Genomic DNA, 16,105 nt, shown 5'->3' with positions numbered 1-16,105 from the left:
AGAGATTTATGCACAGATGTGTCCATTTGCTCCAGACTATGGCCCAGACAGGGCCCACAGCCCAGCTGTGGGTCTCTAACATACATCTCTAACATGGCGTGCGTCTTTGATCATGACAGGGAAAGATACCACAGAGGATCTGGGTGGTTCTGTGCAAACCCATCACCACTTTAGAAAAATAATTCAAAGCACAGGCCCTGCGGGCAGTGGATCACTAGCATCCCCTTTGGAGGATCGTCTAGTTACTTTAGCAAATAAACAACTTACATTGTTGCATATAAATTTCTTTCCTAAGGAGTTTGGGAATTAAGAGTAGGGAGTGAATGGATGGACACACAGTCCCGTCTGATAAATTATTCCAGCAAGTTGGGTTGACGAGGAGCGCACACATGTTCTTTTTAACATTGCTCTTTGAACTTTATTTTACTGGCCTCTAGGATCATTCTAGGAGCTATAGAAATAGTAAACTATTTTAAGGGAACTGTGGATCTCTCACTGAGGGGGTGGGAACATGATGTCCTTTGAGCCCTGAAGTTCCCGGAAGTGACTCCAGAAGTCGGGCCCAGCCTCGGTCATCTTTGTATGCCATCCCTGGCCTGGACGGCAGCTCGTCATGACCTTGAGTGATGTGGCCAGAGTCAGCTTTCATCAGAACTGCACCATCAGTTGTGTTTGGGCCTTCCACTTCCCCTGTGCATGCCCTGGTCCTACTCCCTGTGCCTTCCTCCCTGCCCTGACCTCCCCAGTGCAGTCCTGTGTCCCATCCTACCCTGGAGAACACTTGCTCACCCACAGGCTATTTATTTCTAACCGTGTTCGATGTCCAGTCCTTCCTAGGATGTTAGCTGATCATTGCAGCATTTAGTGGGCTGAAGATGTGGCCTTCTCCTCTGGGGAGCCTGTGAAGCTGTAATAGTGGGATGGCGGGTGAGTTCTTGTAGCCACCTCTGGCCCAGTATCTTCAGTCGGGAGGTGCACATGTTCCTTGGGGCTGAGGAATGGAATGGTCACCTGTCCTGTCACCCACCTCTTCCTCCAGACTTCCAACAATAGCCCGGAGCATTCCCCGCAGCATGGCCCGACCCCCACCCTTGCCCCAGCTTCTTTGTGGGGATGCCTTTGGCAGCCATCATTCCACATCCCTTTACTCCAGAGAAAGAGAATGAGAGATCTGCCCTGCTGCCTCACGGGCTGCTTTTCCCAAGCCAGCCAGGGGAGTAGGTGGGTGGAGTGGGGAGGGGCACCAGGTAGAGGTGGAGGGGGACCGTTAGTGTGTCTTATCAGGTCTTGCTGGATTTTCAAGCCAATGGACAAGTGCCTTGACAGCTTAGATATCAGAAGAACAGGTGGGAGTCTCTTTCCAGGAGGAAGCATTTCCTGTTAAGCCAAACCAGAGACCTGGGTTGAGATTCTCTCACCCCAACTAAGAGAAGGAAATCTGGCAGATGGAAATTTGGGGAATTCTCCTAAACCTAGGTCTGATTTCGCCCCTGAGTCTCACTGACGGTGGCCTTGAGAAGGGAGCCCCTCCGGCCGGAGTTCTGTAGGATGCTTTTCTGCCCAGCCCTGGCACCAGCCCTTTGTACCCAGTGCTTCGTTCCAGAGTCGTGGCCGCTTTTCTTTTGCCACCAACTCGGCCACATGCCTCCTGTGCCCAGAACCCCCAGGCAAACCTCACGAAGCTGCAGAGCCAGCAGCGGCTAAACATGCCAATTTCCCCGCGTAAGGTGCTTGCACCGAGACGCTGCCAAAAAAATACACAAAAGAAGAAACATGCTCCAAACATTTTGAGTTCCAGGGAACTTTAAATCTTACATTTAAATTCAAACTACACTTTCAAATCATTTCAAAATAAAGAAAGATTTGTATTAATGCAGTGTGCCCGTTTAACTATTTTAAACAAGCATATTTCCCTTTTGATACCCTGGAGAGCCAGCAGCCGGGAAATGCTTCATTCCAGCTTGATCGACTTTGTTGGTGAGAACAAACCATTCGCATCAGAGTTCCTGGCTGTGTGTGGAATTCCTTGGGCAGGGCCGGCTCTGCTGAGTGGTCATTATCATGACTGGGCTCCAGTGTCAGACTGCTCGGGCACAAACCCTGGCCCTGCCTCTTGCTAATCACATGTGCCTGGGCAAGTTACTTAACCTCTCTGAGCCCCCAGTTTCTTCATCTATAAAGTGGAGATTCATACTAGAACCTACTGTACGGGGTAGTTATGGGAATTTATAAACACTTATCAAATGCAAGCCTGGAGCCTGCACGTATTAAGCACTCATTGACGTTCGTGGTTGTTATCTTTTAGACAGGCCTGGTGTCTAGATTCCCAAGGCTTTTCATCCAGGACAGACTGATTAGTTCCTGGAAGGGCAACTTGTGTTGTGGTTCTTTTTTATGTGAATGTGGGAAACTAACTATTTCCGGGTGGGCAGATGGGTGGTCTTCCTGCCGTTGGTGAGACTTGCACCTCAGTTTAGCAGTCTGTGAAGGGACCTGGCCACGTCAATGTCAAATGGATGTAGGGTGTCTAAACCAGTTGTCCCTCCGCTGCCTGCAGGCCTCGCTGCCCCAGGTCCACTGGGTTAGTAAGACTCCAGGTTTGGTGTATGACCGTCTGGCACCCCTCCCCACAGCAGGTCCCACGGAAATGGGTTATGTTGGTGGTGATGCCCAGCCCCTGGGGTCAGTCAACAACTCCAGCTGCTTCGTAAGAATGGCAGCACTTCCTCCTGTTCTGCTGGTTGACTTAACCAGCCTTGGCAGCTTCCATGATGCAGCTCAGTGTGGTACCCTGGGGGAGTGGAGAGGGCAGGTGTGCTGCTGGGGTCAAACCAGGATGCCCCAGCTGCCTCCTGAGCTCAGCAAACTTGGGGAAGCGAGGTCACTTCTCTGAGCCTCCAAGGAGTGCTGGAGTCACATGAGTCAACACATGCAGAAGGGCCTAATAGCCAGGGAGCAGGGCCAGGCCAGGGCAGGGAGGGCGTGGAAAATGTAAGGACGTGCTTACACTTGCACAGCTGAGAGTGGTGCCTCCTTAAAGCTGGCCCCTAAGTGCCTTCCCGGCCTCACCCTCATCCCGCCCAGCCAGCCAGGACTCTGGGCTTTAGACTGAGATCCAAGCTGCTGCTACAGTTATTCCCCTACCTAACACCCCTCAGTGGTGCCCCATCACCAGTGGTAGTAGTTGTAATATGCTGCCATTAATAGTATCAACCATAATAACAGCTATCGTGGATTGACTGCCTGGCACTGTTCTCAGCACTTTATATATATATATATATATATATAATTATATATATACAGTATATATATAATTCGTTTGGTCCTTACAATTCCCATATTATCCCCATTTGTAGATAAGGAAAGTGAGACACAGAGAAGCTAGGGAATTTGCCCAAGGGGACACAGCTGGTAAGTGGTAGAGCCAGGAATAGATCCCAGGCAGTCAGATTCTAGAATCCAAGCTCTTAACCACTACACAAAGCTAGTAAGATGTGCTGGTCCCGCTGGGTGAAGCCCAAACTCCATGGCCAACAACCAAGCCCCTTCCTGGCCTGGCCCCTGCCTCTGTCTCCAGCCTCCTCTACCCACATGTTCCTTGCCCTCTGGCTCAACCAAACTCGCTGGAGTGGCTCCAAGGAACTCATCTTCTTCACACCTTTGTGACTTTGCACCTGCTGTCCCCTCCACCTATCCTTCCTGACCCATTTCACTATCCCCGGCTGGCAAACTCCTATTCATTTTTCAAGGCCCATCTTAAGTCATGCCTCCTCTGTGAAGCCTCCCATGAGCACCCCCAGACAGTTAATAGCTGACCCTCAGTGTCTTCAGTGTACCTTGACCTACCTTGATGCCCTGAAATTGCTGACCATTTGGTGGTGTTTGGTCAGGCAGATAGACATTTTTGCCTATTCACATTCAGCTTTGTGAATTCAGCAGTTACTTCCTGCAGGGAATAAAGGCAGGAGAAATCATGTAAATGGTGTGAGTGTCACCACAGGGAGGGGTGGGGAGCAGTGAGGTGGAAGGGTGAATTGCCATCCCTCTGCTGGTGTCACTTCCTCAGGCTCTGAGTAAGCATCCACAATTTAACAAAATGTATTTTGCAAACCTGGCCCCTAAAATCAAATCACTACTTTATCTGGTGCTCAACCCGATAAGCAGGGATCTGCGCCATGGATGAGCAAACACCAGCCGCAGCCCCGTGGACTTGTTAGGAGAGCAACATTGGCTTGCACTGTGGTATCTTCCTAAGAGAGGACAGGGCTATTTTGGCCAGAAGTGATTTTCTCCTTATGGGCTTGCTTTGGGATCTGACTCCCACGCAGGCCGTGATGACCAGCCACGCTGACTCAGGATTATACTGCTTGGTTCCTGCGTCCGTCTCCCTCAACATCCTGGGCACTCCTCTGGGGCACCATCCACCTTAACACGTACCTCCTGGTGCCCAGGCTGTGCCCAGTCCTGGGCTGGGAGCTGCTCAGTCCACTTTTGTTGGACAGAGAGAGTGAGTGAGAGCCGAGCCTCCCAGGAAACCACACCCAGATTTGAGGCAGCTGGTTCTGACTCATCTAAGAAATTTTAAATCACGTTTGTCAGTCCTTCAAACTGTATTTGACAAATCTGGGAGCAAATAACTTCCCTGCTGTTTATCTAGTGGCACCCCCTAATCCTTGCATTTGTTTCCCTTGCAAAGAAATAGGATGATGGGGAGAAGAAATAACAGCAATGTTTGTATAATATCCTGTGATACAGTGATTAATGAATGGTGAATAATGAATGGTGATTAAAACAATTGGAAATTCCCGCCGGAGAAGCTGCTGGTGAGGCAGAAACTGGCAAAGGTGCCCTAATAAGGAGAGGTTGGGAGGCAGGGCAGTGAAGAAGAGAGCTGTGAGTCATGGGCCCAAGTGTGGTGCCTGAGAGCTTTCCCGAATGCTCTGAGGCTGAGAGCCCACGCACGCCACAATGAGACCTCGACATCACGACAGAAGCTGGAGCTTTGTCTGGGTTTCTGTGAACCTGGGTAACAGATCTTCTGAAACACTAGACCAGTGAAATACCAAGTTCCTGGAGAGACGAAAGAAAGAGATGTTGAAGAAGAAAACGCCCATCCATTTTCTTTAAATTACAGGACATTTTTCAAGCACTGAGATGTGCCGGCCTGACTGGGGGTGGCAGTGGTGGGAGGCTGAGATTTATTCCAGTGTTGGAGTTTCCAGTTTCAAGGGATGATTAATGGTGGCGAGTGGGGAAGAGGGAAAACGTGCAAGCAAGATGTTGTTCTCAAGCTCCAAGCATTTGTGATAAAATGAATTGTAAGTTATTTCCCCCAAGCAGTGGAGTCTCTCTTCTGCTTTTATCACAGTGAAATAAGTGCCTCTAGAGTGTGGAATCAGTGGGAGGTGGGTCAGGGGAGTCCAGGTTTCAAGTGTGTACATGTTGAATCGTTGTCTTCTCACTCCCGCTCTCCCCCTCCGGCTGATACATTTATCATTTAGGATGAGGCAGGCAATTGAAAATGACAGTCCTATGGTTGATGTGTCCTTGCCTGTGACACTAGGAAACAGCCCATAATATCAGTGGTCTCCTCCTGCTGCAAAGGTGGGTAAGCCCTGGCTTTGCTGCACATGTGACTAGCTTAGTGTGTCCTCTGGGCTATGAGCTGGAAGCCAGGTGGGGATTACACCACCCAAGTTCTCTGGTCTGGGGCACTGAAGGAGTGGTGCCAACTATGGCTGAGCAGGAGAACGTGCTGGGTTGCTCATCTCCAAGTCAGAGCAAAGAAACTCCGTAAGACGTTAAAAGTACAGTCGGAGTGAGTCATTCAGCCCTTACAAGACTTCCTCTTCTTTGTTTGCAAAATCAGTTTAGATGAAAATCTGGGTTATTTAGACTCAAAATAAAAAATATAAACAACAGAGGTAGCATTAGTGATTCAGGAAGGAAGAATTGGCATATTCAATTACTAGACTTGGGACCGTTGGCTTTCCATATGGAAAGAAAAATAAAAGTGAATCCCTACTTCCCACCATACAAAAAAAGTGTTTCCAATACAGAGTCCCAGGTCCCATGTTGGGCATTCTGGGACTTGGGGCTTCATCATTTTTAAAGCCCTCCACAGACCGTTTAGAAACCCCTAGTCTAGACTATTACCTCCCTGGGGGCAGGGACTCCGGCTGTTTTTGTCATTAAATCATTCGTACCAAGTATGGTCCCTGGAAAATATTATGAACCCAGAAAATGTTTGTTGAATGAATATATGATTTCAAAGATTCTAAACGAAAAAAAATGAATTTCTAAAATAGATTATATATTTTTCTTTGGCTGTCATTAATAATAGAATAGATAGTCCTATACACAGAATTATTTGGGGTATTGACCTGGCTGAAAGCAGTAGAGAAGAACTGAGAGGAGAAATTTTAGTGAGAACAGCCTTGTTCTTCTCGAAATCTAATTTAAAGCTATTTGAAAATATTACACATTTTCAGAGAGAAACCAGGCCCACCTAAAAATATTATTATTAAGCTATATTTTAACTGTGGTTATGATTATTCTTTTTTTCATTTATTAAGTGCCTACTTTGTATAGAAACACAATCTTTCTAGCACAAGTTTTTTCCTCTTTTTTGTTTATTAAGGGATAACTTACACATAATAAACTTCACCAATTTTAGGTGTACAGGGTGATGGATTGTGGCGTTTGTGTACAATGTGTGATCACCACATGGTCAAGACACAGATGGTTCTCTCAGCCTACAGTCTCCTCTGCCCTTTGTCCTCCATCCCCGCCCCCACCTCCAGCCTCTGGAGACCACTGATCTGCTTAGTGTCTAACACTTAATTATAATAATAATCATCATAATGGTAGAGTCAGGAATTTTAAAATGTTTTGGCCAACGGGTGTAACAGCACACAAAGGAAAAATGAGACTGGGAAAGAAGTTGGTGGCCCAGCCAGCTGGGCTGCAGCCCTGAGCGTGGTGACAGCTGCACTTGACCGTGAATTAGCCTCACCGGAGCCCCAGGGTTGGAGGCCACAGGAGAGTGTGCTGAGCCCTCGGAGACCAGGTGCTCCAAGAACTTTTTACAAATAACGTGGTAAGATATCTTTATGATTACAGAAGAAGAACACAAGGGTTGACATATACAGCTCGGATATCAATTTGACAACTGGGTTTCTGAACATGGATCTGGATTCTTTTTTTTTTTTTTTTTTAATTTTTATTTATTTATTTTTTTCCCCCAGAGCTCCAGTAGATAGTTGTATGTCATAGTTGCACAGCCTTCTAGTTGCTGTATGTGGGATGCGGCCTCAGCACGGCCAGAGAAGTGGTGTGTCGGTGCACGCCCGGGATCCGAACCCGGGCCGCCAGCAGCGGAGCGCACGCACTTAAGCCACGGGGCCGGCCCTGGATTCATTTTTAACCTGATATCTTAAAGAACCCCTGGGCCTTCCGATCTATCTCAGAACATTCTAAATGGCTATGCTGCTTGAAGATGAAGCATTCAAGTAAATAAACTTATGCTTCTAGAGGATGTTTTCTCTCTCTGAGGCTATTAATTAAAAAGCTCAGAGTCCCTGGTTCCCACCAAGATATGTTAGCCCAAACTGAAATACAGGAATGTGGCATGTGTGTGAGAAACTAAACGCAGCAAAGACAAGAACGTGGAGTTTGTTTTTTTTTGTGTGTGTGAGGAAGATCAGCCCTGAGCTAACATCTGCCAATCCTCCTCTTTTTGCTGAGGAAGACCGGCCCTGGGCTAACATCCACGCCCATCTTCCTCTACTTTATTTGGAACACTGCCACAGCATGGCTTGCCAAGTGGTGCGTCGGTGTGCGCCTGGGATCCAAACCAGCGAACCCCGGGCCGCCGCAGCAGAGCGCACTCACTTAACCACTTGCGCCACCTGGCCGGCCCCAAGAACATGGAGATTTTATATGGAGCTGTTGGGAGGCGTGTAACTTCTGCCTCTATACGGGCACCAGGCACTGTCTGGATCCTGAGGCTCCTACTGAAAAAGACAGGCTAGTTCCTGCTGCCTTCCTGGAGGAAGGAGCTCGTGTTCTGATCACAGGAGACATGAACAAATTAACAAAAACAAATTAACGGTACTCTCAGTCAGAGAGGAGAGCAGGAATGGACGTGAAGTAGGTACAGGACAACAAGGGAGGGGGTGGGATGGGCACTGTTAGGTGGCTGGTCAGGGAAGGCCACTCGGAGGAAGTGACCCTGGAGCTGAGACCAGAACAACAAAAAGGAACTAGCTCTTTTTACAGAAAGAGCATTTTAAGAATCAGGACCAGCATGTGCAAAGGCCTTGAGGTGGGAAAGAGGTTGGTGTGTTCAAGAAAGAAGGAAAAGGTGGCCAGAGCACAGTGACCAAGGTGGAGAGGGGTAGAAGCTGAGGTTGGAGAGTTAAGAAGCTTTACTCCAAAAATGCAAACCTAAGCCCTCTTGAAGAAAAGTCATGGGGCCGCCCCGTGGCATAGCGGTTAAGTGCACGTGCTCTGCTGCTGGCGGCCTGGGTTCGGATCCCAGGCGTGCACAGGTGTGTGCGTGCTCTGCTGCTGGCGGTGCAGGTTCGGATCCCGGGCGCGCACAGATGCACTGCTCATCAGGCCGTGCTGTGGCAGCGTCCCATATAAAGCTGAGGAAGATGGGCACAGATGTTATCCCAGGGCCAGTTTTCCTCAGCAAAAAAAGAGGAGGATTGACATGGATGTTAGCTCAGGGCTGATCTTCCTCACACACACAAAAAATAAATAAAATAAAGTCAAGCAATCTGATTAAAAAAAGAAAAAAGAAAAGTCATGAAACCAGCTATGTTGGTGCCCTGGTGCTCTGAGAGATGCGTCACTGCTGGGCAGTAGTTCGGAATGCTTACAGTTGCAAAATCTCTTCTTGCTTACTCAAGTACTGGTCATAGACTCTGAACTGACAGGGAAGGTAGCGTTATTCTAGCCCAACCTCCTCATTTTACAAATGAAGGAACAGAGGCCCAAAGAGGGTAAAGTTCTTGCCTGATAAACCGGGGAAAATATTTGCAGTTAGTTATCACAGGTTGAGGGATCAATTTCCACACTGTATAAAGAGCTCCTGGGGGTCAGGGCTGGAGTGAACAAGGGGGAGAGAGGTACCAGAAGAGGTTGACAAAATCCAGACATTTGATCACACACCGCTGGGGTGTGGGATACAGGCACGCTCGTGTACTGTGTGGGAGGGGAAGTGCTACAGCTCTTGTGCAGGCTTGCAGTCCTGGTAAAATTAAAGCTGGCTAAAAACTGGGAAGAACTCAAATACCACTCAACAGGTGAATAGATAAGTAAATCGCGGGCTCTCCAGACAATGGAATGCTACTCAGCAATAAAAAGGAACAAATACTGATCCCTGTGATACATGGATGAATCTCACAAACATGAGAGCAAAGAAGCCACAAACATGAGAGCAAAGAAGCCATTTATATGAAGGTCTAGATCAGGCAAAACTAATTGATAGTTTTCTGGGACCAGGAGTGGAGGTTGACTGCAAAAGGCACCAAGGGAAATTTTGGGGGTGATGCAAATTTTTGATATCTCGATTGTGGTGGTGGTTCGTGTGTATACACATTTATCAAAATTCTTAAAATGAATAGGTCCTTTTTAATGTGTGTAAATTATATCTCAATAAAGTTGATTTTAAAAAGCAAATTTTAAAAAGGAGGGTGAAAAGCATAGCTGGAACAAAGCTTTTGGTTAAACTGCTGTTCATTGGCTAAACACTCACTGAGCACCTTCCACGCACTGGCGCCGTGGCAGGTACTGCCCGTCTCTGTGCCAGAAGACGGTGGGACAGAGGCAGCAACTCCAGCCCTCTCTGTGAGCCGCTAGGCTCCCTCTGCGGGACCCACCTACAGATGTCCCATCATCCACTGCTCCCAGGCCATCAGCCACCCAGAGACCCACAATCAGGACCCAAGTCAGGGAAGGGGCAGTGGCTACTAAGGAGAAAAGCGGCTCTTCTTTTTAGTCCGGGAGGACTTAAAAATCAATAAAGCAAAGGGAATGGGAAGGAGTTGGGCTCATTGGTGATTCTGGGCACCATCCTGACACCTCTGTTTACTAACCAACACCATCTCCCTTGCTTGGTATTGTTTGTTCAGACGATTTTGCTGAACCCCAGTCTGAGGTGTTAGCACTGTTTTGCTCTAACTTTCCAAGTTCATTGCACAATATATTTATATCTAATTTCTGCAAGTTTCCCTAGTGTCCCCTACTGCGTATATGTACATACTGGGCGTATGAAGTGCCCAGGGCAGGAGACAGCAGCTCTTTGCGGGTAAACATGTCTCTCTACAGATAGATGGTTTCTGTGTGTGGACTTTCATCTGCAGTCATACTGAGAAAAGGTGTGACATTTTCTCTGATTGCTATTTAATACTGCACAGATGGGGTATCTGAAAATATACTGCTCAAGACATCTAGGATGTGGTATAGTGATTTTAATTTTTAGAAAAATTAATAAGCCAAACAAGAGATGCATGTCAGTGCCCAGCCCACAATGGCCCAGTTCTTTCCCACTGGTAAGGACAGCACTGTCATTTTGCATCATCCCCCTTCTCAGACAAGGGGGGAAGGAACAAAGGTGTCAAAGAGGGCATCTTCCTGGACCAACTGAGGGGAGGACAGCAGGTTTGTAGACCTGAATCCTCCTGCTCACTTCATTTTTCTTCCTTCAGAAGCTTCTGAGATTGCTGTGCCACGTGGAAGCGGCATTACGGTTGTCATAAAGCCCGGGACCCCAACTTTGCCAGCAAAACCCTGTTACATCATCATTTCTAGAAAACCTATGACCATGTTGTCCATCAAATCTGGAGAAACAACAGTCTTTTCCTTTAGCTGCCAGAATCCAGAGAATCACTTTGTGGTAGAGATCCAGAAGAATGTTGGTAAGTATGCACTCGTGGACTGTTGGGCCTCCTGGCCTCTCTTTCCTGTACTAACAGCCTCTAATGCTAGAGAGGTAAGATCTGTTCTGAAACTGTGTGCTCTGCTTAGCTCTTATGTGGCCAGTCACGGTTCTAAGTGCTTTACATGGGTTAAATTGTTTAATCCTCGAAACAGCCCTATGAGAAGTTCACAACCAGAGTGACTTGCCCCGGATGGCACAGCTAGTAAGTAGTAGCAGGACAGGAACCCAGGCACTCTGGCTCCAGAGTCTTTGCCTGTAACCACTATGCAACACTGCCTCTTAACGGAGCTGCGGTTCTTCAGGTCTGTGATGCTCAGTCTGATGTGCTGAAAACATCAGGCTCATGAGGAGCAAAACTCAAAGGAGCTGGAGGACAGAAGAATTGGAAGTTTGAGGAGATAAGTGGAAAGTGGGTCCACAAGGCACAGTGGAGAAAACAGCAGCTTTGGAGGCTGAGGGAGCTGGGTTTGGCTTCAAGCTCCAGGGCTACTGATCATGTGACCTGATCATGGGGCTTCATGTGAGCGACTGAACTGCTTTGTGACTTAGTTTTCTAGCCTGTACAATAAGAGTGATTGTACCAACCAATAGAGCTGTTATGTGGATGAAATAAAATAATGGATTGATAGTGTATGGCACATAAGAACTCAACAAACTGTAGATATTGGGTATTACTATTATTCATAATTTAAGCTCAGGATAGGAGAGTGATATAAGAAATAATAATCAGGCAGAAAGAATTAAATGTATAATTTCCCAATCACTTTAAGTTGGGCATGCCAACTAGGAACTAATAGATGTAGTAACAACATGGGGAGCACTATTTTGATCCAGTCGAAGCCATACTCAGAAAATTTCTTCACCTTTAACTGAAAATAAATGAATCGGGCAATAGATCAAGAAGCAAGAAAAAGGATAAAATAAACCATAGGAAGAAGGAATTCAGAAAAATAAAAGGAGAAATTAAAGTATGTAAAAGCAATTTTTAAAACTATGTCTGATAACTAAAGCCAAGACCTGGTTCTCTATAAAGACCTATTAAACAGACAAATCTCTGACTAGTCTCCTGGAGAAAAGAAAGAGAAAATACAAATATACAGCATTGAAAGTATAAATGTGGATATAATGACATATACAATGGTGATTTCTAAAACTGTAAGAGACTATGTACAACATTATGATAATAAATGTGAAAATCTCAATGAAATAGATGATTTCCAGGGAAAACTTAATGGACTGGATTGACTCATAGAAAGATAGGAAACCTAACTAAATAAATCACCAAGGAGGAGATTGGAAAAAATGTCCAAGATGGAGGAGAGCAGGGTTTGGTTTAGTTAGAGACAGTTTCAAAGAGGATCCTATAAAACTTCAAGGAGAAGATAATTTCTATGATATTTAAACCATTCTAGAGGAAGATTGGCAAACTTTTTCTGAAAAGGCCAGATAGTAAATATCTTAGATGTTGTAAGCCAGACGGTCCCTGTCACAACTACTCAACTCTGCTGTTAGAACATAAAATCAGCCATAGACAACAGGTAAACAAATGGGCAATGATGTCCCACGTGTTAATTCACAATAGCAGGTGTTTGGCTGGATTTGGTCCATGAGCTGTGGTTTGCTGATTCCCATTCTAGAGCATAGAAAGAGGAAATTTCACAGTTCATTTTATAAGGCCCTTACAACCCTGTTGTCAAAATCTGCCAAAGCATAAAAAAGAAAACCATAGGCCAATCTCTTATGAATATACATGCAAAACAATCCTAAATAAAATATAAGTATATCAAATCCAAAAAATGCATTAAAAGACTAAAGAAACAAGAGGGAGGGTTTGCTGGAAGAATGTAAGGATAGTTCACCACTAGCAAATAGGGTAATGTAATGTTTGCATTATTAGGTTAGAGAGAAAAAGCTACATGTGATCATCGTAATGGATGACTTTAAATGTTTTTAATAAAACACTCTTAGTAAACCAGAAATGGAGAAATATTTTCTCAATCCAGTAAAGTGTATCTATCAAAAACTGATAGCAAATATCGTATTCAACAGTCAGACTTGGAAGCATTACTAATAAAACAGGGAACCACATAGGATTCCCATTATGCATGCATGCTCTTGGTCACCATTATTCAGAAGTTCTAATTAAATCTTAAGGGATAATCTTAATAAGTACATCAACTGTATATGAAGCAAAATATAATATTTTACTAAAGACAAAAGAGAAAATGTAAAGAAATGGAGAGATATACCATGTTAACTGATGAAAATCTCAGTATTTTAAAAGTGTCAATTCTCCTCCAAATTAATTTATCAGTTTAAGTTAATTACAATTAAAATCTCAATGAAGCTTTTGCAGAGCTGGGGAGAGTATGGATATACTTAAGAATCCAATAGAATGGTGTGTTGCTGTTAAAAAAATAAAGTAAATCTGTGTATCTGACATGGAAAGATGCCCCGGATAGTTTTGTTCCACTGAAAACAATACAGCTTATAGTAAGAGAATAGTTGGTATAGTTCAATCCCACTTTATTAAATATACACAAATGCACACACAATCGTACAGAGCCCAAAGTCTGGAGGAATAAACCCTAACATGCTAACCTTATATTATTTCTATCGCAAGTGAGGGAGGGGAACAGGTAACATTCATTTTCTTCTTTCTGTTCTTCTATACTGTCATTTTTTTATAAGCATGCATTAGTTTTATAATCAATTAAGCCAATAAAGTACCATTTTGAAAAAAGAAAAAGGTAACCAATGACACATGTCACAAGACAAGGCTCTCAGTCCTACGATGCCACACACAGTTTACTCTATAGTAAAAACCCATGGTTTTCAAAAAACAGTGTCATTTCTGAAGTGATTCACAACTCATATCATTTATGAAAATATTAACTTCTAACATAATAAAGCTAGACACTGGAATCAAGTCCAGAGTTCTGCCTGCCCCTCAGTTTTGTTGTTGTTGTTGTTGTTTTTTGATGAGGAAGATTAGGCCTGATCTAACATCTGTTGCCAATCCTCCTCTTTTTGCTGAGGAAGTCTGGCCCTGGGCTAACATCTGTGCCCATGTTCCTCTACTTTATATGTGGGACGCTGCCACAGCATGGCTTGATATGTAGTGCGTAGGTCTGCGCCCGGGATCTGAAACTGCGAACCTCAGGCCACCAAAGCGGAGCTTGCAAACTTAATCACTACGCCACCGGGCCAGCCCCTGCCTGCCCCTCGTTTTTAAAACCTTTCCTGAATAGGCGTTCTGCAAGTTTCCACGTTTGACACTTCTGTCGTCATCGCTTTTTGAATAGTCCGATGAAAGTCAATGGAAGTAGAAGTCTGTGCTGAGGAAAACAAGTTGTGAATCACTTCTGAAATGACTCTTCTCCATCCCCTGGGTAGGAATCATTTTAGTTATTTAACATCTTTGCACGGGAGACACCTCTGTCGTCATCGCTTTTTGAATAGTCCCATGAAAGTCAATGGAAGTAGAAGTCTGTGCTGAGGAAAACAAGTTGTGAATCACTTCTGAAATGACTCTTCTCCATCCCCTGGGTAGGAATCATTTTAGTTATTTAACATCTTTGCACGGGACGGGGAACGGCTGAAGACTTGGAGGCATGCCCATCATTGGACTCCTCTTACTATGTGTCCATCCTAAAACCAAAGCTCTTAGCAACGAATTAAAAAGTGCTTGCACATTTGACTCTCCCCACGTCACATGGCTGGTAGCAGAGCCATGGCTAGGAGATGGGGCTTTTTGACTCCAGGTTCTTGGTATGGAATTAAATCAGAATCACTCAGGTACCCAGGCATGTGTATTTTTTAAGAGTTCTCTAGGTGAGTTTGGTGTGGAACCACGGCTGAGAACCACTGCCTTAATAGAGTTAAGTGATCCCACAAGAGTGCAGGACCCAGGAGGAGCCACTCCACGTGGCCCTGGGCACATGGGAGGTGTGGGTGAAAAGCTATGAAAGCTATGTGGCTTGATATAAACAATGAAGTTTCCATGAGCTCCTAAAAATAGATACTATCTTTACTGACACACAGGATCTAATTTTAGCCACATTCATCACCTTGTTAGCTAACCATTTTATCGGTTAGGCAGCACAGCGCGTTGGCAAGAGTACGGGTTGACCAAACACAGCCAGGGTTTTTGTCCTGGGATTGTGTGCACTGCAAGCACCACACTCGTCACCAAGACCCCAGGGCTGCTTTGCAAAAATTAGAGGTTTGGCGTGGATGACCCCAGAGGTCCTGGATAGTTCTGAAATTCTCCCATAATTCCACTTCGAGTTGGCAGTGCTTTCAAATACCCCACTGGAGCAGCAGTAAGGTTCGCAAATTATCATTAGCATGGCCAGAGCCCACAGACCTTTCAGATTCCTGGTGCTGGAGGCCACAAGAGCCTTACTGTTCGTTGCCTGCTTTCTCTTACTTCTTCCCCCTGCCTTCCTCTTATTTCCTCCTTGACAGCAACGATTCTCGCTTTGTTTTAAAAGGCTTAGGAAACAAAGTACATCAAAGGACGTCATTAGTTGTTTGCCTTAAAAAAAAAAAATTTAACTGCAGTGGTAATAAAGCGCCAGCATTAAAGTCACGAGGCAGGAAGACAACGGTGCCTCCGGGTCCCAGCCGTTAAGGGGGTTGTGCACTCAGAGTGTGCTCAGTATGTGGAGGAGTGTGTTGATGGGAAAACTAGTTTTGAAAGGTGGAGCTTGGCACTGTGCTCTAAGAGTTGTGAAACCGTAGCTCCCTCGGAATAGGGAAGTCGGATAGCCCAAGCACAGGCTCCACTGCAGAGGGCCACCCTTGGGCTTCCAGTGAGGCCTGGGCAGAGCCCACCACCTGGACACCAGTAACTTAATCTGGAAAACACAGTGGTCAGGAGGTGTCTTGGTCTGTTTCCCTGGAAGCAGAGACTGACACGGGGATGTTTGTTTGTCATTTGTCTTGGAAGTAACCTACGAAGAAGTGAGAAAAGCAGGATAGCGCAAGGGAAGAAGTAAGCAAAGCTATGGTTTTAGCTGAATTGTAGCCTCAGGCTGATGCTGGCATGTGAGTGGTGTCACCAGGTTGTGTCACTTGAAGGAAGGAGGGCAGGCTTTTTCATTCCTGCACTGGGCAGTGACGGCTGCGGGCTGCTGCTCCCCCTTGGGA

At 45.7% G+C, this 16,105-nt stretch overlaps 1 protein-coding gene across 2 annotated transcripts in view; it reads left to right on the top strand.

Moving 5' to 3' along the window:
- Positions 1-16,105, top strand: part of CDCP1 (CUB domain containing protein 1) — a 57,141-nt gene that overhangs the window by 18,734 nt on the left and 22,302 nt on the right. Inside the window, exon 2 of one of the 2 annotated variants that reach the window (XM_058556515.1) lies at positions 10,722-10,928. In XM_058556515.1, the coding sequence (XP_058412498.1) occupies positions 10,722-10,928 (207 nt within the window). Of the gene's footprint in view, positions 1-10,718; positions 10,929-16,105 lie in introns of both variants that reach the window. The other variant, XM_058556511.1, reaches the window with a different exon arrangement.

Source organism: Diceros bicornis, chromosome 2, assembly GCF_020826845.1.
Source record: "Diceros bicornis minor isolate mBicDic1 chromosome 2, mDicBic1.mat.cur, whole genome shotgun sequence".
Taxonomy (NCBI): domain Eukaryota; kingdom Metazoa; phylum Chordata; class Mammalia; order Perissodactyla; family Rhinocerotidae; genus Diceros; species Diceros bicornis.
Note: the sequence above shows the minus strand (reverse complement) of the source record. Positions and strands in the feature narration are given on the sequence as shown.